The sequence below is a fragment of the Microtus pennsylvanicus genome, chromosome 2 (genome assembly GCF_037038515.1).
Source record: "Microtus pennsylvanicus isolate mMicPen1 chromosome 2, mMicPen1.hap1, whole genome shotgun sequence".
Taxonomy (NCBI): Eukaryota; Metazoa; Chordata; class Mammalia; order Rodentia; family Cricetidae; genus Microtus; species Microtus pennsylvanicus.
This window is the reverse complement of record NC_134580.1, coordinates 20,678,592-20,700,901: the sequence shown is the minus strand read 5'-3', so window position 1 is coordinate 20,700,901 and position 22,310 is coordinate 20,678,592. Positions and strand designations below refer to the sequence as shown.

Here is a 22,310-nt window from a genome sequence, read left to right as displayed (position 1 = left end):
ACAAGAAAATAATGCTTATAAATAAAACAAAATTTTCTGGAGTGCGATAGAAATGAGATTTTCTTTTTTTATTTTTTATTGAAAAAAAATTTCCTCCTCCTCCCAGCCTCCCATTTCGCTCCCCCTCCCCCCACTCCTTTCCCCCTCCCCCCACTCCTCTCCCCCTCCCTCTCCAGTCCAAAGAGAGTCAGGGTTCCCTGCCCTGTGGAAAGTCCAAGGTCCTCCCCCCTCCATCCAGGTCTAGGAGGGTGAGCCTCCAAACTGGTTAGGCTCCCACAAAGCCAGAACATGAAGTAGGATCAGAACCCAGTGCCATTGTCCTTGGCTTCTCATCAGCCCTCATTGTCCACCATGTTCAGAGAGTCCGGTTTTGTCCCATGCTTTTTCAGTCACAGTCCAGCTGGCTTCGGTGAGCTCCCAATAGATCAGCCCCACTGTCTCAGTGGGTGGGTGCACCCCTTGTGGTCCCGACTTCCATGCTCATGTTCTCCCTCCTTCTGCTCCTCATTGGGACCTTGGGAGCTCAGTCCAGTGCTCCAGTGTGGGTCTCTGTCTCTATCTCCATCCATCACCAGATGAAGGTTCTACGGTGATATGCAAGATATTCGTCAGTATTTCTATAGGATAGGGTCATTTCAGGTTCCCTATCCTCAGCTGCCCAAGGAACTAACTGGGGGCATTGCCCTGGGCACCTGGGAGCCCCTCTAGGTTCAAGTCTCTTGCCAACCCTAAGATGGCTCCCTTAATTAAGATATGTGCTTCCCTGCTCCCCTATCCAACCTTCCTTTATCCCAATCATCCCGTTTCCCCAAGTTCCCCCCATCCTCCCTTTCTCACTTTTCTCTCCCCATCTTCCCTTACCCCCATCCCACCCCACCCCCAAGATCCCAATTTTTAGTTCGGCAATCTTGTCTACTTCCTATATCCAGGAGGATAACTATATGTTTTTCTTTGGGTTCACCTTCTTATTTAGCTTCTTTAGGATCACAAATTATAGACTCAATGACCTTTATTTATGGCTAGAAACCAATTATGAGTGAGTACATCCCATGTTCATCTTTTTGGGTCTGGGTTACCTCACTCAGGATAGTGTTTTCTATTTCCATCCATTTGAATGCAAAATTCGAGAAGTCATTGTTTTTTTACCTCTGAGTAGTACTCTAATGTGTATATATTCCACGCTTTCTTCATTCTTCCATTAAAGGACATCTAGGTTGTTTCCAGGTTCTGGCTATTACAAATAATGCTGCTATGAACATAGTTGAACAAATGCTTTTGTAATATGATAGGGCATCTCTTGGGTAGATTCCCAAGAGTGGTACTGCTGGGTCCAGGGGCAGGTTGATCCCGAATTTCCTGAGAAACTGCCACACTGATTTCCAAAGTGGTTGTACAAGTTTGCAGATTTTCTTAAGATGTATTTAAGTTATGTGTGCATAACGTTGAATTGTGCCTTGATTTAGTTAAAATTTTTCAGTTAACCAATCTTTAATAATCATGAAAATTTGATTTCTAGGCCCACTCCCTCAACATTTCCAAATGACACTCAAAAACTGTAGCCTCCTGTTCTTTACTCCAAGATTCTAATTTGTTAAGTCCGCATAGTGGACAGTGGAATGCATCGTATCTTTTCAAGTTCCCAGGTCGCTCCTGAGAGGCAGCCGGGTTGACACCCTCTTCTGTGGAACCCAAACTCACAGAAAGCTTTGATTATCCAAAGCCTGCAGCAATACCAACAGGAATCAGCTGAAAGTCACATGCCTGAAGCAAAATATTAAACTAGAAGTAACCTAACACGTAGGGTCGAGAAATAGAGCTAGGGCTTACAAAAGAAAATAAAAACCCAGAATGAAGCAAGGTTCATGAACCAGAAAAGGCGATCAGAATGTTGGAGGAAGAAATTGCTTAAAAGAACTCAACAAAAAGGCAAAGAAAGCTCAAGGGACAGAATTGTGGACTCAGTTTTGCTCTGGACTCTGAAAAGATTTTATCTGTTTCAGGCTCTTTGCCTTTAGATTTGTGGATTTATGCAAATTCCTCCACGAAGTTCCGCACACTCAAGACAAAGCAGACTGTTTTTCTGGGCATCTAATGTTCAGCTGCAGACCGAGCAATCTCAGTGTTTCTCGTGTACGGCTATTTCTGGGTATAGGTTTGCATTGTTTCCTTAGATTTTTTTTATTGTTATTCTTCTATATATGTTCCTGGGTAAGTTAATGTTCATCACACGCATGCAGGTGCCCAGGGAGTTGAGAGAGAACATCAGATCCCTAGATCTGGAGTTGCAGTTAATAGTGAGATGTCTGATAAAGGTGCAGGAAGTATTCTTAACCTCCGAGCCATATCTCTAGCCCATGGAGTTTTTGTGCCATTGAGCTATTTCAACTCTGAACTGTTACTTACCCAGGAGTAATGACTCCATGACACCAAGCTCACAACGAGAACTTTAAAAAAAAATAAAAGCAAAAAATAAAAAATAGAAAAAAACAAATATAAACTTCAGGTAAATTAAAAGGACAGTTACTTTTTTGGGCAACAGTAAGACATTTATTTCTTTATAATTTGTATTCATTCATAAAAAGGACAAACCACAGTCCTATACTACTCCATTGAAAAAATGATAAAAAATAACTAAAAAAATCAATTTGTTATTTATCAGTATCAAATAAAACTACTATTCCCTTTCCTGAAATACAAAGAAACCACAGATGTGTCTACAGCTATATAAAGTTTAATTAAGAATCTTGCGTTTTAAAGCATATGATACATTGGTTAGCTTGACAACTGTTTAAAACCGATGGTCCCAGTCACTTCTGTACACTTATAGGAGAAAATGGAAAGCAGAAGTCATTAGTGCATGAGAGAGTTGAATCTATCCGCCACATACTGAAAACTAAACAACCTTCAAGTCTGTTTGCTTATCTTTCGGAACCATTTCATGCAAAAATCTAGCCAGTTTTGGTCTTTATTACCACATATTAGAAATTAAAAGGCAGGCATGCATTTGGCAAAAGATGTAGTCGTTACTGATGATATCAAATGCCCAACATGGGTCACTTCACAAGAGGAAAACCCCAAATGAAACAAGGAAAGCACATTTGTACAGAAAGCTAACAGAGTTTTCATCTCCCTAAAGTATGAAGTCATTTTCTTCTTTTTCAAACCTTTAAATGTTTTACGAAATCTGTCGGTGATTGGTTGACATACTTCTTCTGGGAAGGCATTTGTCTTACTGATTTTTAAAAAAGCTTCATTTGTATAACAAAGTGTTAAGTGTAAATCAATGAAATATTTATTGATATCTTCATAATGAGGACTTTAAACATTTACACATATAGTACAAAAATTATACAAATTAAAGATAGGGGTAACATATTAATAGATCTATTTTTGCTTCCTGTAAATATTCTTTATGGACCTATAGGGTATCCTTTCTAAAAAGATAAACTCTTCTCTAATTAGCCAGCAAGATTGTGCTAATAAAATAGGATTAGACCTCTCAAGGAACCAAACATTGCACTATTCCAGGAGCCAGCTAATTCTTTATTACCCGAGTTCTTTCACACCCACACTCAGACACATCTCCGTGCACACCATGGATAATGGGGAAACACAGGTTTCCCTTCCACACCTCACAAATTCCTGCACATGAACACTTGGGAGACATCCCTGGATAGGATACTGTCTACCTCTCCTGCCTCCCAACTTTGCATATTCTTTATAGGACCACTAGCAACATTCTGATTTGGTATTTTTAGCCAGTTTTTAGTATTGCATTGAAATGGGAAATGAGCTTTCAATTTCTTTCAACGGAATTCTGTAGCTTTTTCGACCAGCATATGATTTCTTGATTCTACGCCTTCTATAGAGAGTTTAGACTTAGGCATGAAGCACAAAACCGGAGCAATTAGGACATTCAGAGCTTCTGACGCTGTACTGTCACATACTACTAACTGTATACAGACGGTCACATCATAGTAAAAATGGAAGCACACTACTCCCCCGAACCTGTCATTCCACATATGAATAAACGCAGCAGTAGCCAGCACTCCACATTAGCTGTGAGCTCTGTGGCTTGACATCGGTGAGAGGAAAAGCACAAAACAACTTCAGCTTAGAATACAAAAGTAAAAAAAAAAATCCTCGCACGGCGTTAGAAAACGAACTGAAGGGCTTTACAGATTCTGAAAAGCAAATATGTCGAAAATTACTCCAAATTACTCCAAAATAAGAATACTGATAGTAAGTTCTATAATTTGGTTTTCATAGTCAAAAACTTTCAACTCATTCAGCAGAGTGATTTGGTAATGGTGTTTATGTCTAAACCTTTTCGTCCTATTTTCGTTTTAATTTTACTGAAAACTCAAAAGATGATGAATGGCAGGGGTCTTTCAAAAACACACAGTACCCCAAACAGATAGGCTAATATAAGAGACTGCATTACTCTTACAAGTACCACATACAATCAACATTTCAACCTCTATTAAGTTTCACAACTTGTCTTTAAATGTAAAGCACCCATGTATGGTGATTTTACTTTCATTCTACAGTCTATGGTATTGAATTGAACACTGTAACTTGTCCATTGAATTAAATCATGCAACTTTCACAGAATCAGGTTAAATGGTTTATAAGGCATATTGGAACGAGTTAAAAATCATTTTGTTTCCATTGAAAAGTTATTCTTTTGGAGGAAAGGGTTCCTGAATGCCTCAGTCATAATGTGTTGGAAATCAGTTGAATAGCTTGTTAGAGTCTAATTTATTTGGTTTAGGATGGAGCCACAGGGATTAGAAGGAATTACAGTCATCCCAGGATGAAGGGCGTCCTCTGAGCTGGGCTGGGAACAGCAGATGTCACAACATTCAGAATTCCAAGTAGACAAGGAAGCCAAGGGAGGGCAGTAGCAAGCTGAGGAGACTTGACGATAGCATGGACACACCTGCAAACAAACCAAAGCACGCTTGTCATTTCACTAGTGACTCCTGCTCCCCAGTCTGTTTGGAGAAGCCAAGATTGTATTGCCCTGAAAATCAAATGTTCCTTTATGGCAAAATAAATTTCTCTTATTCTTAATGATGAGAGGAATAAAAACATTTGATCAAAGATTTTGTGTGGGAGATTATGTGTATGATCTCTACATTGTGTTAAATTAAATCATTAAAATAATAACACTGGAATACTAATGTTATTTTAAACTTCCACCAGGAGGTAAATGATCAAGAAGTAACATAAAGAAGTGAAAAGCAAACACCATATGCGAGGGCACAGATATCATCTGTGCCATTTCAAAGTACTTTCTGCATTCTTGCTGGCTTTCATTTTCTATTTTTCTGCATATTAAAAAATTAAGCCATACCCACATGCTGCTTTATTCAATTATACAGGACCCCAACACTACACCGACAGAGGTAAGGAGGCTTTGAACAATTTTTACCCAGTCTTATTGGCAGACTTGACAGCAGCAGCTAGGAAGCTCACCCATCTGTCTGTCAGGTCATTCAGGAGCCTGAGAAATTGCCCTCTGTGTCCCCAGAGTAAACCTGGGAAGCACATGGTGCAGTTGGAAGGGCAGCTTTCAGCACATCAGAGACTGGAAAGGGGGCATGGAATCTGATCACATGACAGACTTTTTCTCTGAGGGAGCAAAACTATTTTTTCTGGGGCTGGCCCAAAAAGGGAAACACACAAAGACACACACACACACACACACACACACACACACACACACACACACACACACAAAATCTTCAACATACTAGGGTCTCTCATCTTTGTTTGTTCTCTTACCTCTTTCCTGATGGTTTCCTTCTATATCTATTTTTTCCTTAGAGCTTATATATCTCAGCAAAATCTTTCAAGCAATATAAAAATTACAATGTTATTACATTCTATTTTTCAAGTGAATGATTACAATGAATACAAGTGAAAACCAGCATGTTCCCCATTTCCCTTACATGGTTAAATATATTATGTGTTACATGTGAGAAAAGTATTTCCAAGGGCCCACATACATTTATGGCTCAGCAACACATAGATTAACAAAGTATTGATTTTTTTCGAGGTAGGGTTTTTCTGTAGCTTTGGAGCCTGTCTTGGAATTAGCTCTTGTAGACCAGGCTGGCCTTGAACTCACAAAGATCCCCCTGCCGAGTGCTGGGATTATAGGTGTGTGCCACCACTGCCCAGTTGGCAGGCTACATTTTGCAGTTACAAAGGATCAATCATTTTATTAGTCATCTCAAAAGTTAATCTTATAAAAAAACCATAAAAGAATCATCAATCTAAGCATCGTATATAAAAACATTTATTCATTTCTACTTTAAATCCTCAGGGTACATACTGATTCACAACAGTTTTTTATTAAATTATATCAGGAAGCTGAGGACAAAAATGGGTATGAGGAATTAATTATCACCTTTGATCACCAACCCATCTTCAGGAAGAAAGGTAAATGAGCCAGCAATAGCAAGGCTGCCATTGTCATTCTTCCCTGACCTCCACAAGTACCAAAAGTGTGTCTTTATAAACCTTAAATCATTCCCTCAAATTTTCTACATCAATGCCATTAACAAAAACATTTTATCCTAACTTTACTAACAATCCACTTCTCTAAATTCTTTCTAAGAGTAATGGTTGAACCATTAATCTGCTCCAGCAGCAATGTCTGGAAAAAGTCCATTCCTATTACTGTAAATACCAGTGGCCTTGGCAGTGAGGGGCTAGAAACACCTGAGAGTTTTCATGCAACCCATAGATTGTGAGGGTCGTGGTAACTGTGAGGTTGTCTACAACAACCACAACTCGGAAGATGAAAAATAGGGAAGGAGACTAGCAAGGGTGGTAACTGCACTTAAGAAACAGACTAAAGGAGACCAAGAAAAAAGTAGGCCTGGGGATAAGAAGAAGGAGCAATATGCTTGCTATAAGCAAGAGGGTACATTGGAAGAATGGATGCCCAAAGAAAATAAGAAAATCCCGTCAGTCCTCCAATTGAGGGAGGCAAGACAGGATCAGGGCTCTATCGCATTTTGCCTGCAGGAGATAAGGATCACAGCAAAGGTAGGGCACAAATTCATTGAGTTTGTAGCAGACCCAAGACTAGTCCACTCTGTTCTGATGTAGTCTCTTGGTCCAGTCACCTCCCAGAAGATGGCAGATCAAGGGACACCTGCACAGGCTGCCCATTTTCCCTGAATGACATCTCAGACTGCAGACCTGGGACAGAGTACTGTGGTTCACTCTGTCTTAGAGCAGATTGACCCTACTCTGTGATTGTAAAGGACCTGCTAAGAATATGGAAGGCCACCATGTCTTTCGGAGAAGAGGGGTCTAATTTGCCTTGGGCAAAGGTCAAACCTTGGCCACATTCTTGTGACCAGCTCTCTATTGGAGGGAACTTCAACAAATGGTCTGGGAGAACTGGATGTCCACTTGCAGAAATATGAAATTAGATCTGTATATGCCACCTTGTAGAAATACAAACTCCAAGTGGATCAAAGACCTAAATGTGAAATCAAAATACTGAACCCTCTGGAAGGAATCATAGTCAGTACCTATAGGATATAGATGCAGAATTTTCTGAAGAAGACTGCAGTTGGACAAGCATTAAGGTCAATAATTGACTTTATAAAGCTGAATACTTTCTGCACAGCTAACAAAGCAAGCAGTTTTTTTTAACAAAGTCCACAGAATTGGAATATTGCCAGCTATACATTTGACAGAATTTAATAACCAGAATATATATATATATATATAACTAAAAAAAAAAACCCAGGGTCAGAAAAAACTGGACTTGGGATCTGAACTGATAGTTCTCAAAAGAAGGGGGAAATGGGGGGCTGGTGAGATGGCTCAGTGGTTAAGAGCACTGCCTGCTCTTCCAGAGGTCCTGAGTTCAATTCCCAGCAACCACATGGTGGCTCCCAACCATCTGTAATGAAGTCTGGTGCCCTCTTCCGGTCTGCTGGCACCAGAACACTGTATACATAATAGATAAATAAATCTTTAAAAAAAAAAAAGAAGGGGGAAATGCCCAAGAAATACCTAAAATAAGTTCACCATTCCTTAGCAATTAGAAAAATGCAAATCAAAACAGCTTTGGGATTCTAGGATATCCCAGCTGGAATGGCAAAGATCAACAGAACATCAGACAATAACAGCAAATGCTGGAGGAGATGGTTTAGCCACTCTGGAATCAGTGTGGATAATTCTCGGGAAACTAAAAATTAACCCAGCTATACCACTCCTTGACACACACCCAAGGACTTGACATCCTGTTCTGTAGGAACAAGTTCAGCCATGTTTATTGCTGTGCTATTCACAACAGTTAAGAGGTAGAAACAACCTAAATGTTCTACAGCTGGCAAATGGATAATAAAAATGTGATATATACATACCATGAAACAATAATTAGCTATAAAGAAAAAATGAAATTGTGCAATTTTCAGGTGAATTGATAGAACTAGGAAAGATCTTATTGATGAGGTAATCCATATGCAGAATGACAAATGTCTCCTCTACTCTCTCATTTGAGGCTCCTAGATTTCAGTGTTCAGATGTGGATATGTATCCTGTAGTAACTGTAGAAACTAATAGAGTGAAGCAGGACAATTTCCAGAGAGGGTTGGATATGGGAGCAATAGAGAGGGGAATTGCAGGGCACAAGCGATCTGATGTGACAAGGATGGGGAAAATGAGGGTCTTTAATTGGTGAGGAGGGAAATAGAGAGGAAGAACAGAGATGAACAAAATAAATGTAAGTATGTCTGGAAAAGTCACAAGAATTCATAGTATTAATCATCTATCTAAAAATATGTATATCACACATGGGTTGTTATATAAATATACATGCATAGTTTAAGTTAAATTTTCCCATCTGAGCTGACAATGTTCCCTCCAAGAGCCGTATGAACATCTTACTAAAACCTCAACATCAGGCATGAGCATTCTATTTTTGAGTTATTGATCTAGTTTATCCAAGAGGCTCCCAAAATATTATCAACTATAGTAAATTCCTTTGGTTGCCCTTAGAGGTGGGAGGCAAGTCCCTGTTGCTTCTTCATGGACTCCAAACATAGGACCTAAAGGCCCCTGAGCTGGACCTGATCTGAATCCCTCCTCCCTGAGGACTAGCTTTCATGGTACCAGATAGCACCATGCAAGATTTTAAAAGAAGGAAGCAAGCAACAGTCCTACATAGCTATGTAGGATGACTATGAACCATATCAATGACCAACTAGCATTGGATCATAATCCTATGGATGCATTAGTGGCACACATATTTTTAGTAACTAATAGTTGTCTACTTGAGGAAATGAGAGGTAACATCTGGTACTGGAAACCTAGCTAACTATCCAGAACTAGTGAATTCATGAATCTTGGAGGAGAACCTTCAACTGCCACTTCATTAAAAAAGCATAATCCATAACTCCATTCTAAATATTTGTTTTCACACATGCAGATAAGTACTTCCCTCATCTTTCTTTAAGGAAACTTCTCTTTGGAACAGATAGAGACTGATAAAGAAAACCACAAGCAGTCAAAGTTGTGGAGCCAAGTCCCAATGGATACATCTACCATGGAGCTTTTGTACCCAAGGCTTAGGAATCAGTGTATAAAACAGTGGAAAGGCTCTGAGAGCCAGAGGATCAGGGATTCTACCATGAAACTGTGTCTTCTAATAATGTCAGAAGTGACACATAAAAAAACAGGAGCAAAATGAGGACAACAAGCCTACTAGCCCTCAGCCCTACAAAAGAAGAACAAGCAACCAAGGAATGTTCAGAGAAGAAGAAGTAGTCTTTCTCAGGGTAGAGCACATTAAAGGGTTATATAACACCTAATGATAAGCCCTGAAAACATAGAAACAGGAAGTTCTATACAGACTGAGCAGACTAGGGTTATGCATTTAGGAATACATACATACAGACAGACAAAAACAGACACACACACACACACACACACACACACACACACAAAAGTAAGTAAGAAACAATAATTAACGAAAAAAGAGACCATGGATTTGAAAGAGATCAAGGAGGGTAATACAAAAGGATTTAGGGAGGAGAGTAAAGTAGAAAATAATGTAATTACATTATAATCTCAAAAATAAAGGAAATTTAAAAAAAGTAGTCAGTGAGGGCCAAAACTTGAGAACCGAATATCAAAGGCCCCTGGGCTTTTAACAACTGCTCAAGAGCATCCACAATGTAGATGTTGACAACTGCTGTCAATAACTATGACAATTGTGATGATGATTAGGGGATCTCAGATATGATGTCTTATAGAACAGATTAGATTTTGGTGGTCCTTACACAGTGGGACTCAGAAGGTATATTCCTTCTCTCTCTCTCTCTCTCCCTCTCCCTCTCTCTCTCTCTCTCTCTCTCTCTCTCTCTCTCTCTCTCTCTCTCTCTTTCTCTTTGTCTCTCTCTCTCTCAAACACATACACACACACACACACACACACTCATAATATGTCAACCTAACAGTCCAGAGCGGTAAGTATTTTGTGTGTGTGATAAGCCATTATTTCAGGTCTTTGCAATAAGAAATGAAAAACTAAGCATACAATGCACACATCAGTAGTAAGTTAAAGGAATTGACAATTTAATCTTATATTCTACTTCCTTGATAATCTATTAAACAAAAATATCATTCAAGCTAGTATAAGTTTCTTAAAACCAATTCATTGCAAATGACTTAGGAAAGATGATCAGAAGAGAGAAGGACCCTTACTATTGCTCAGCACTAAAGGCATGCTCTTACCGCCCGAGGACACTGCACTGTGCCCTTACTGTGTCAAGGCAAGGGCACAACAGGGGGAAAAGCCAAGTGGAGAAACACAGCTCCTACCCTTGCTGTTTGAAAGAGGTTTTTGCATTCTTGCATGGTTTTTAAATCTTTTGTTTTTCTGCATATTTTAAAAAATATGCCATACCCCACATGTTATTTTATTCTGATAAGATGACCAATAACAAACCTCAATTAAACAGAAAAACATTTAGTTTTCCGTGTCCAACCTAATTGAAACGATCTATTCTGAAGCCCCATCTGAGGGTGACCATGGGGTTGCTCCAATGCTCTGTCTATTCACCACAATTACATCAGCAATGGGTATGCATCGATATGTTTGTCTGAATATGTGGCTTGGCACAGTCCTAACTGTGTCTGCAAAAAGCAGCTTAGGGAATCATGGTTGCCGTTTTGAAGCTTTGGTGTTAGGATGCAAACCAAACACAATTTCATAATTTGTGGTTTTGACTTCAGGACATTTGATTTATTTAAAATAAACTCTTTGTGTTTATGTGTTATATTGAATGCCTCTAATGGCTCAAGTTTATGTAATTGTGGCCTGCATCTTCAGTTCTCCTTACATTCTAAACAGAAATTAAAGACCTAATTGAATTACCATTACTCACTATAAATGTGAGATATATAAAAATATTTTCTTGAAAGGTTTTCAGTAAATGTTGGGTTTATACTCAACAAACCATTTATCATATTACTATTCTCCTGACTCTGGTTCTTACATTGTATTTACGGACTATATACTTTGCTTTTCATTGGTCTCCTGAATGTTAAACATGAGGGAATCATCAGTCTTGTGAAACATCTTTCCATATCAGAATAAATGTAAAACCAAATTAAAGTACCTTGTTTAACCTGGACTTTCTTGTCTCTCTTTCAATCGAACTCCTGGACATATTAGTTTCTTCAAAAAGAATTATTATCAATCAAGTGTATGCAAGTGTGTTTGTGTTACCCTCATTTGAGGCTCCTCGCTTTCTGTCTCCTGATATGAATACAAACCTTATAATAACTGCAGAAACAAAGTAAAAGAGGACCATTTCCAGAGATGGGGTGAATAGGGAGGCAATAGAGAGGGGACTTGCAGGGTGCAAGTGATCGGATAGGGGAAATGGGGTCAAAAGGGGGTTTCTAGGTAGTCCAGAGGAGAAAGATAAACTTTGAAGAAGACGGGACTTGGGTAAAGAGAGCAGTCATGTACAGAGACAGGGAGCAGATGTTTCTATTGAGTTACTTTGTTTAAAAGTAGAGCAGTCTTTCATACAGGTAGAGAAATTTTCTGTGTTTTATCAAAGCACTTTTCAGAACTACTTATGATGAGATCTTAAGGGGTGGAACATAGTATAACATAGGCCACAGAAAGGCCAAAGGGAAATAATAGCGAAGGGTCAAGTAAGGGAAAAAGGATAGAGGAGAGGTAGGAGTAGGGATGGCTAAAGGTATTTGGGAAAGCCATATGGAAACCTCACAAAACACACACACACACACACACACACACACACACACACACACACACACACCAGTTTAAATAACACAGGGCATAGTGCTCCTCTCAGAATTCATAAATTACCAACAAAAAAAAAAGGGCAGTGCCAGGTGTAAGTTACCTCCTCTTGAACTGTTTTTGGTCTTGGAGGTCCTAGAAACCCACAAAACAATACAGACTATTGCCAATGCTTTTGATTAGTGCCTCCCCCCTCCCCCAAGAACTTGATGGTGAGAACCTATTGCTGAGGATACCACACACTTGGATCACAGGATTTGGAGAATTCAAGCTCTTACTGATGGGGAAGCTTCTCATCTACTGTTTAGCTTTCCTAGTACTAGACGGTGCTATTATGCCTGTTTGGAGAGAAAAGTCATCAGCAGTCAGACCCAGGTGTGAGCCTAGAGAGCTACAGTAATAATCATTTTCATTGATATTTCCATTGATGCAATAGTAGCAAAACTGCGATGGGATAACCAAGAACTTTCTTATTTAATATAAAACCCAATCCGTTGGTAGAAAAGGGATCTAGTACTGTAGATCTGATCAAGAACCCATAGTGAGGAAGCTTATAGACAGTATGTGTGAACTTACAAATACTATTTTGCTAAATGGATATAGATTCAGTTGCTCTTTAAATATACATTCCTATAGCCATAGATTAGTGAAGCGCACAGAGTTGACATACTAGGGAAGCTTATTTGTGCAGTGGACAGCAATTAACACTAAAACTGTAGTTTTGACAACTAAAGAACAGAGAATAAACATCTGTGGAGTCCTCAGCTGTAAGAAGGACAGCTATATTATGCATGTTCCTGTAAGGTAGAGAAAACATCACAGAGGGGCATGGGAAGATTGGAAGAGCCAGAGGATGGGAGGAATGGGATAAAGACAGTGGGTTCTGGGCACAACAGGACACTTATGAAAACATAGTAGCTGTGGATTCCTGCCTAAGATATACACAAGATCAAGAAAGTCAACATTCCAGCATGGGTCAAAAAAAAGTCAATGACTCTCTTTCCCCAGCTGAGGAGCTAATGACAGCTGTTAGTTGCTAAGACAAGAAGTGTCAATTTTATTTAGTGGTACTATCTCTAGTAGACCAATCACGCTCCAGTGGATGATCCCACACCTATAGCGCAAATTGGATTCAGTGGGCTTTAAAAATATAAAATACATGAATTTGTAAGCAGGCTGTCAGATAGGAGGTGGATCCAAGAGAAGGCAGTACAAGGAGTAAAGACAATAAGAACAAAATATTACTCTATTCATACTTGGAATTCTTAGAAATATTATATACATATGTATACACACATACACATATATTGCCATTTCTGATGTTTAAATTGATTACAAACATCTAACCGCAGCTACTATGTCCATTTGACTGACAAAACTGTAGTGGTATTTTATTTGTATTTTAATAAATAGAATTTGTCTGAGGATCAGAAAAGTAAAACAGCCACACTGGCCAGTCTTACAGACCAGGCAGCAATAACACACACCTTCAATCTCGGTAGCCACACTAGCTTGCCATAGAAACCAGGTGGTAGTGGTGCACGCCCTTAATCTCGGAACTAGAGAAGAATATAAGAAGGGAGGAGACAGCTCTCAGACACAGTCTTATTCTATGATTCCTGGAGGCAGGATCACCATTATCTGGACTGAGGTTGAGGTAAAAGCCAGTGGCTGACTGCTTTGCTTTTCAGATCTTCACTTGAGCCCCAATTTCAGTCTTTGAGTTTTATTAATCATGCTTCACAAAACTATCATACTTCAAAGTTCTTTTTCAGGGAGTCTTTTCTTGTGTCCACTTGGTAGCACGTAGATTATGGACAGCTTCTATATAGAGCTTCATATAGACAAAGTATAACTTCAAGTGCTTGACCTTCTCTGAGTCTCATACGTAGAATGTGCTCAAGTTGAACCACGCTGTCCAAGCCATATTTTTTTCTGATTTCAAAACATAGATGGGAGAGAAAGCATTGAGGGTGGGGTATGAGAGCATTGGCCTAAGGAAGAAGATTATTGAAGGAAACCCATGGAAGTTGAGTAAAACCTGTGGCGTTTCTCTTTCTTAAGTCTCTCCGTAGTATAATTCCCCTAACCCTTAAAAGAACAGTGGCTAGGAAGAAGCCTACCCTCTCCCTGAATAGTTTTAGGCTGGTAATGATTACCTTTTATTAGGAACTGTAAGTGTGTTTGGGCAATATTACTATGTGGTTGCTCAAAGTAAGGGGCTTGGAAGGCAGGCAACAAGAACCAGCCCTGCCTTTGCCTTTTCGTGGTTGCTTCATTTTTTTTAAATACCCCAGTTCCTTCCACTGTTAAATAGACTAAATTCATCTCATCTATTTATTATGAGAACTGAGAATATGTTTATCAAAGATGTGCATATACATGAACACATGGATATCTATATATATTTATATGTATACATGTATGTACATGAACATATACAGCATAATTTGTCTTAATAAGATATCACGATATGTAGAAGTTCATTACTAAACTGGGTGGAAAAGGGAATTCTATATTCAAAGATAGGTCTCAAGGCAGCAGATTGCCATCTTTTGCTTTCTCTAGGTAATCCTGGCAGCTGTGTTACAACCCATTCCAACTCGTCACCCCAGGGAATACATGGAATTCCACTTACTGCAATTGGTAAACAGTTGTCTCATTAAAGTCCTTCAGAAAATGCATGGCTAATTGAAAACTATCCATGGATCATCCCCATAATATTTGATAACCTTTATTCTTTCTCTGTACCTACACTACAGTTTTCAAAGAGTAGATAGAAAAAAAATAGTACTATAAGCTTGGCATACCAAACCTTTCGGGAATAAGCCAGTTCCTGTGCAGTCTTTCTCTGTAATCAAGTGTCTTTGACTTCACTAACAGAAACCTAACCAAAGGAAGAAGATAACTGTACTAGCTCTAGAGACGAGAGCTCAAACATTGAATGCTCAGGCCTGCCTTAGCTCAAGTTTCCTCTCATCTTTGACACACATTTGACTAAGTATGTCCTAAGTAGATGTATATGTCCTAAGTAGATTTGAAGTCCTAGCTGAAGCCTCAGCTCACAAACCCATCTATTTTGACAGCAAACACCCAGTATCTTCTTTCAAAGACAATGTGATATTCAAATGTTTGGTTGCTCTCTCCCATAGACTAGCAATTGTGGCTGAGTTTATGGTTGTCTATGGTTTAACAAACGTAGAACAACTTCCCATTCCTCATTCAAGTATTAGCCTATAAATCATGGTTACTTTATAAAATGTTTCTTGTTTTTGTGAGACAGGGTATTATATTGTAGTCTAAACTGGCAAAAACTCACAGCAATCCTCCTGTATCAGGATTATGAAGATGAGCCCCACACCTAGCTGGGGGCTTGATTCATCACTGGAGAACTAACATTTTTCTTAGGGAAAGGTCTTTGTGGACCAGGTCAGCAAGAGCACACTTTTCCAATGGAGGGTGAATGAACACTGACATCTGTCAAAGCAGCATGGGAGAACAGCTTCTTCCACGTTTCTAGACCACAGTAATCCTTCCATCAAGGACTTTAAGTGTCACTTAGAACTTATGTCTACAACTCTAAGAATGTGTATTCTCTGGTCATAGTGTGGAAACTGGAAAAATAGGTTTGTGGTAACCACTTACCTGAGTTCTTTAGACTCTCTCTAGTTGGTTCTTTACTTTCAGCTGTTTCTCAATTGTTTATGTATAATCAAAAGAACAATTAAGAATTTCATTTCTTAGTGAAATAGTATGAGTAACACCAGTGCCATTGCCACAGGTAGATCTCTCAGCTGATAGAGCTGTCAGAATTTCTGACCTCATCTACCAAAGGAAGGACAGGTGAGTTTGTCCTATATATGCAGAAGTGTTTATCTAATTATTCTTTTGCAGTATAACTCGGGAGTTAGATATGGGGGTAAGAACCTGATTAATCAGAGAAGCAATGGAGAAGGGACTAGTGACCTCCTTTGATCCAAAAGGGCCGAGAATCTTTCTAAATCCTTCCCTATTACTTCCTGTATCTCTCTATATGTCCTTGATCCTCCAAAACCCTCGATGGCTAATTTTGGTCAGCTAGTAACTAGCTCTGCCCTCTGATTCAAAGTAATCTTTATTTGGAGTCTTGAGAGTATCACAGTGCAATCAAAATAATCCACAACATATATGGACTCAGCTATTTATAAAAAGATACTCTGAAAATACAATACAGAAGATGTTTACAAGCCCGATAAGGGACTTAGCACAACTGGTTGCAATTCTGAGTCTTCCTCTGGCCTCAACAAATTACTGAGTGGTATCTGCCTCTCCACAGGATCTCAGAGTAATCAGATAAAAAGTCAGTTATGTAATTATTACCCTAAATTTTGTGGTTGAAATGAATAAAATCAGGTATTAAAGTAGGCAAAGCCGTGCTTAACCTTGAGATAGCAATCTTTTATTTAGGATCATATTCCACACATAGATATTTTTTTTTTTGGTTTTTCAGTTCATTCAACTCAGTTGTCTTGAGGACCTGAGCATGTGGTTGACAGAAAGTTATGGAGGCAAAAACCAATGTTTATGCCCCAGCTTGCTGTCAGCTGATTCGTGAGAAGCAGCACCAGCAGATTTGTTCTTTAGTCATTTCTCTGGCCTTTGTTCTTCCCACGCTACAGTTTACAATTCTGAGTTCATATATGCTTTTCCTTATTTGTCTACACCTGAACACTGAGCATTTAAGATTTGCAATCCTGCTCCCAAGCAGAAAGTTCACTTGCCTAGAATTCGACAAGGAGTATGCAGTAAAACCTCGTTATTAGTGAGGTGGATATTAAAATTTCCATTAGGCCAGATAACAAAACTGTTATCTTTGCAATGTCTACAGTATTTACTGAAAACAGTTAAAATAATAGCCTTAATTTTTTCCACATTCCTTTGTGTTTGTGTGTGTAGCATGTGTGTGCCATGGGGAAGTGTGACCAGCACAGCCTAACTTAGTGACGTCACTTCTCATGCCCCCTTTTAGGTGGTGGAACTTAGACCACAGACTTGGAGACAGGGGCTCTTCTACTTATCTAGACATCTCACAAGCCCAGAAAAAAAGAGAGAGATTTTAACTTTCTTATTACAAAAAAGAAATTTGATAAGGTGATGGGCATGCTCATGGTTTCATTGAATCTGCAATTGTATTTATAGATCGAAATAGATTTATCCTGTAAATATACACTATTTTCCAGTTAAAAATAAATATATAAGATAAAGCAAAACAAAAAAAGCTAAACCAAATTTAATGGAAGTATCTTTTTAATAAACCAGGCTTTCCTTGAACTCACAGAAATTTACCTGCCTCTGCCTCCCAGGTGCTGAGATTAAAGGCATGTGCCACCACCTCCTGGCTACTCTAACTAATTTTAGCGTTTCTCAAAAAGTAAACATATACAAAATCTGAAATTAAAACAGATTTGAGTTTTAGATATAGTAGGATGTTCTATATTTGAACATCTTAGGATATGTTTTTTTTTCATCTTAGGATATGTTTTTTTGTTCATTCTAGTATCTATGTAACAACTTGCATGTTTTGATTTTAATTATCTCCTTGTCTCTTTGAACCTTTGAGATAGGAAAAGTACTAATCTCTATGGGGAAGAAAAAGCTTTAGACCGACTCCTTGTTCCATCAGGAGCTAATTTGTAACCATGGACCACAAGCACAGTTCTGAAAGACTGTGATCTTTGGCTGTTTCAGTTCTTCAAGGATGTGGACAAGGAATTATCAAAATGACAGCCTTTCATCTTAGAAGTCTGAAGGTTAGCATCCTGGCCATGCAGCTTTGATTCTAAGACAACTGTAATAGTTAAGGATATCAGGCAGTGAGCCATAAAACCTTCAAACTTATTTGTTAGGTTTCTCCTTATTTATAATAATCAAACACGGTATTAGTCTATGTGTATGCATCTAGGGCATGATCATATAAGCACTAGTGGCTTTGGTGGTTTTTTTCAAGAGTGAAAACCGCTAACAGTCTTGCCTATTCTACTTGTTGGGCAATTGGGAACCTAGAAGCCAAGCAAAATAGCCATTTGTACTGTTGGCTGATGTGTGCAGTTTGCTGGCAGTGTACACTGCAGGGGTATTTACTCCACGCTGTTGACTTTAGTTCTTCCCCACCAGAAGATGCCAGACTGCCAGGCTGCACTTCCTCTCAGAATGAACTGAGCTGTTACCACAGAGTGACTACCCATGATTAAGCGGGAAGGACAAAAGTAACCACACTCAAAACTTCAATTCTGATAGGAATTTTTGGCAAAGTAAAACTATAATTATGAGGACTTGTGGAATTGGCCTACTACATCTTAAGACAGCAAGGTGACAGGTTGGCAGGAGTGTGAAGTTTGGGGTAAGAGAGGATGCCATTACATACTAGCCCTGCTAACTTGACTAATGGACCCTCTCACAAGGCTCTGATCCTCTTTGAGCTGGAATATGGAATGTGGAATACTTACATACTAGGTGTATAAGAGAATCATTTTTAAAACCTATGTTAGTATATATTGTAAAAGCATTATGAATTTAATTTGTTGGCTCAAAACGGTTTTATGAGTATTTACTGAGACTATATGGAGCCTGGAGTAAGACACAATGTCCTTGGGTTTAAGGCTTAGGGTTCTATTCATCCAATGTACACCATGCCAATGGCCTTCCTGGGTTTGTTTATTTATAGCATATGCCAAATCTTTACCCGTGCTACAGGATTTTTGCTTGATATCCCCAGGAATCAGAGCATGTTGTAACACAGGCTATGAACTTGGCTATGGGCCTCGCTCATTGCTAGATTATTCTGCACAGATTCTGTGTAGACTTTGTGGAAAATATCCAACGGTTACCACAGCCATTCTTTCTTAAGCTCAGTTAAAGTCTGACAACCTGGGGCTTCCAATGCCATGCTCGTGTGGCAGATTCATAAAACAAGTAGTATCTTTTGCCTGCTTCCACCTTCGCTTCTGAAGCTATCAGGTTTGAGGTTCAGTGGTAAAATGTAGAGTGAACGAGAAGGTTAAAATTGTGTGTTCTTACTTGCTGAGGAGGTAGCCCTTCCTTAGAGCTTAGATTTAGAGGCCAACAAAGCATATCCACTATAACTTCCTTCTCATTTGTTCTACTGCATTTCCTTTTTATTGTTTAGTTATGTGGTGTGTTGAATAAAGAAACAGGAAAAAGAAAAACAGATTCTGTTTGGTCACCATGTAATTGTCCTTACACTTATTGTAAGTGTGTCTAAACAAGAAAATTCAAACTAAAGAGAAAGATTTACCTTTCCATGAAGTCACTGAAGTATTTCCCATTCTTCTTTTTCACAAATTTAAAAAGGCAGTCTTTACTGATCTTAACATCTGCATATGCCTGAGATCATGGCAGAACATGATTTGCAACTAGGTGAGACAGCTGGATCTGTAATACTGTGCTGTGGGACAATGGTCTTGTACCTTGTAAATATTGGTCACTCATATTGGTTTAATAAAATTCTGATTGGCCAGTAGCCAGGCAGGAAGCATAGACAGGGTAACCAGATCAGGAGAATTCTGAGAAGAGGAAAGGCTCAGTTTACAGTTGTCACCCAGACACAGAGGACTCAAGATGAGAATGCTTCACTGATAAAAGGTACCAAGCCATGTGGCTAACACAGCCAAGAATTATGGGTTAATATAAGATATAAGAGTTAGTAAGTAATAGGCAAACAAATTTATAATTAACTAAGGCCTCAAGTGTTTTTTGGGACTGAATGGCTGCAGAACCGGAAGGGACAAAAATCTTTGTCAACAACTTTCCATCACTGATTTTCTTCCTCTACAGTTTTAAGAAGCTCTTGACCCCATTTCTACTCCTAAATTTTTAACATTAATCAAGAATCGTTTCCTCAGTTTTTTCTCTGTCCCACTTCTTATTTTCTGTTAGAATGTTCACTTGTCAAAACAGGTTTTGCCATCCTTAGATAATAGTAAGCCTTGGCCATTTTCAGAAATCATAGAAATGTCATTTGATAGGTGTAGGTAGAGATTTATTCCAGTCTTGAATATCATGGGAGAGGTTTTCAGAGAGGCTTTTGGGAAATGTACTTTATTTTAAGATGGAACCTAAGAAACAATGCTGTCTTCTTTTGGGGGTATTTATTAGCATCTGCATAGGAAAAGTAATTACTGAAATCGCAGAAGCCTTTGGAAACCAGTGACAAAAAAATCTGTGAGTGGTGCTGAGACCTTGTAAATAAGAAAAGATGGAAAAACTTGTTCCTTTATATTTTTGAAATACCACCCATATCAGGATAAAGCCCACCTATTTCAGGCAGTTTTGAGTTTTTCTACCCATGAAAAGTATTCTAGAGGACACAGATGCTTCTCAGATATTATTCTTTAGCTAGAAGTAATGAGTCTGTGTTTCCCCTCATTTATTATATTAACAACACCATCTGACAGCTTGGGGCAAAACTGCTGTCTCAATTTCTGTATTTTAATTTTATGATACACTAAAAATAAAGTTATATAACTATGTAGTTGGTTCTCTGATGAATTTTGGTTTCTTAGTTTATACCATAGCTCTTTCTTTATCTACTTCTACTGATGTGTGTAGGTGTATAACAAGAACACTGGGCACAGCGTGTCTAAACTGGCACCTGATTGCCTCCAATCATGTATTTTCAAGAGGCATATCTGTCTTAGGATTTGTTTCTGCTGGTCAGTTAAGCAGATGGGTCTGCTTGTTTATATAAATCTTCAAAATCAGAAAATTCCAATTCACACTTCTCATCAAATCATCAAAAAATACCATGTGGGTCTTCCAAGGAAATCCTAAATATAATGGTGTCTCATCTCTACTGTTCCCCTACTCATCAAAATTGAATTTAATTTTTGTTTTGACCATCACCATGGTGCTTCTGTTTCCAAAGATCCACAAATATTTTTATCTGAGTCATGCTCAAAGACTGGCTGAAAATCTCTTTTGCAAAATACAAATCTTATCATGTAAATTTTTACTGTTGGGTGTTTTCATGGTATCACTTTATATTTGGAATACTACCCAAAGCCCTTCGTTAAATCCTGTAATGTCCTGATGGCAAAGAGCTTCCCGTTTCCCTTACCTAACTTGGCTGATCTCCTTATGACTTCTCCATGGCTTGTCTACAGCCACAGGTATCCTTGAACATCAATGCTTTCTCTCATATCAAGGCTTTGTGATTGTCTTTGTCACATAAATGGATGGACCTCCCTCTCCCCTCTATCTCCTTGTCAGCTGCATCTTGGAGCCAGCCTCTCCTGACACTCTCACAGAAAACAGTTGCCACCTCCTTGTCCTTCTCCACTCATCATCTAACACTATGTCATATATTTGACATTAAAGACTTTATTTCGGGTCTTTAGAACAAAATTTATCAGATTTGCTTAGAGAAGACTTTGCCTTCACTGTTTACCAATAATGGGTCTCCTAAACCTGCAAATGACCATTGTGTTGTGTTGTTGCTCTAAAATCCATTTGTTAAAGTTTTCATCGCTGGTACCTCAGAATATGATCTCTGGTACCTCAGAATGTGACTGTATTCACGACAGGTTTTTTGGTCCACCCACTGAGACAGTGTGCCTGAGCTAATGGGAGCTCACCAAATCTACCTGGAGTGGGACTGGAAGAGCATGGGATCAAACTGGACCCTCTGAATGTGGCTGACAATTGGGTCAGACTGAGAAGCCAATGATAATGGCAGTAGAATTTGTCTCTACTGCATGTACTGGCTTTTGGGGATCCTATTCTATTTGGATGCACAGCTTCCTAAGCCTGGATGTAGTAGGGAGGGCCTTGAATTTCCCACAGGGCAGGGTACCCTGCCCTCTCTTAGGACTGGAGGGGGAGGAGGAAGGGGAATAGAGGAGTAGGAGGGGAGTGGGAGGAGGGGAGGAAATGGAAATTTTGATTGGTATTATTTATAAAGTAATAAAAAATTTATATTTGAAAAAAAGACATATAT

At 38.9% G+C, this 22,310-nt stretch overlaps 1 protein-coding gene across 2 annotated transcripts in view; it reads right to left on the bottom strand.

Moving 5' to 3' along the window:
* Nucleotides 1-2,715: 2,715 nt before the first annotated feature.
* Cntn1 (contactin 1) overlaps nt 2,716-22,310 on the bottom strand; it is a 275,291-nt gene continuing 255,696 nt past the window's right edge. For both annotated transcript variants that reach the window (XM_075960410.1, XM_075960411.1), the window contains exon 24: nt 2,716-4,942. In XM_075960410.1, coding sequence (XP_075816525.1) covers nt 4,866-4,942 — 77 coding nt within the window. In that variant the 3' untranslated portion in view covers nt 2,716-4,865. The remainder of the gene's footprint in view (nt 4,943-22,310) is intronic.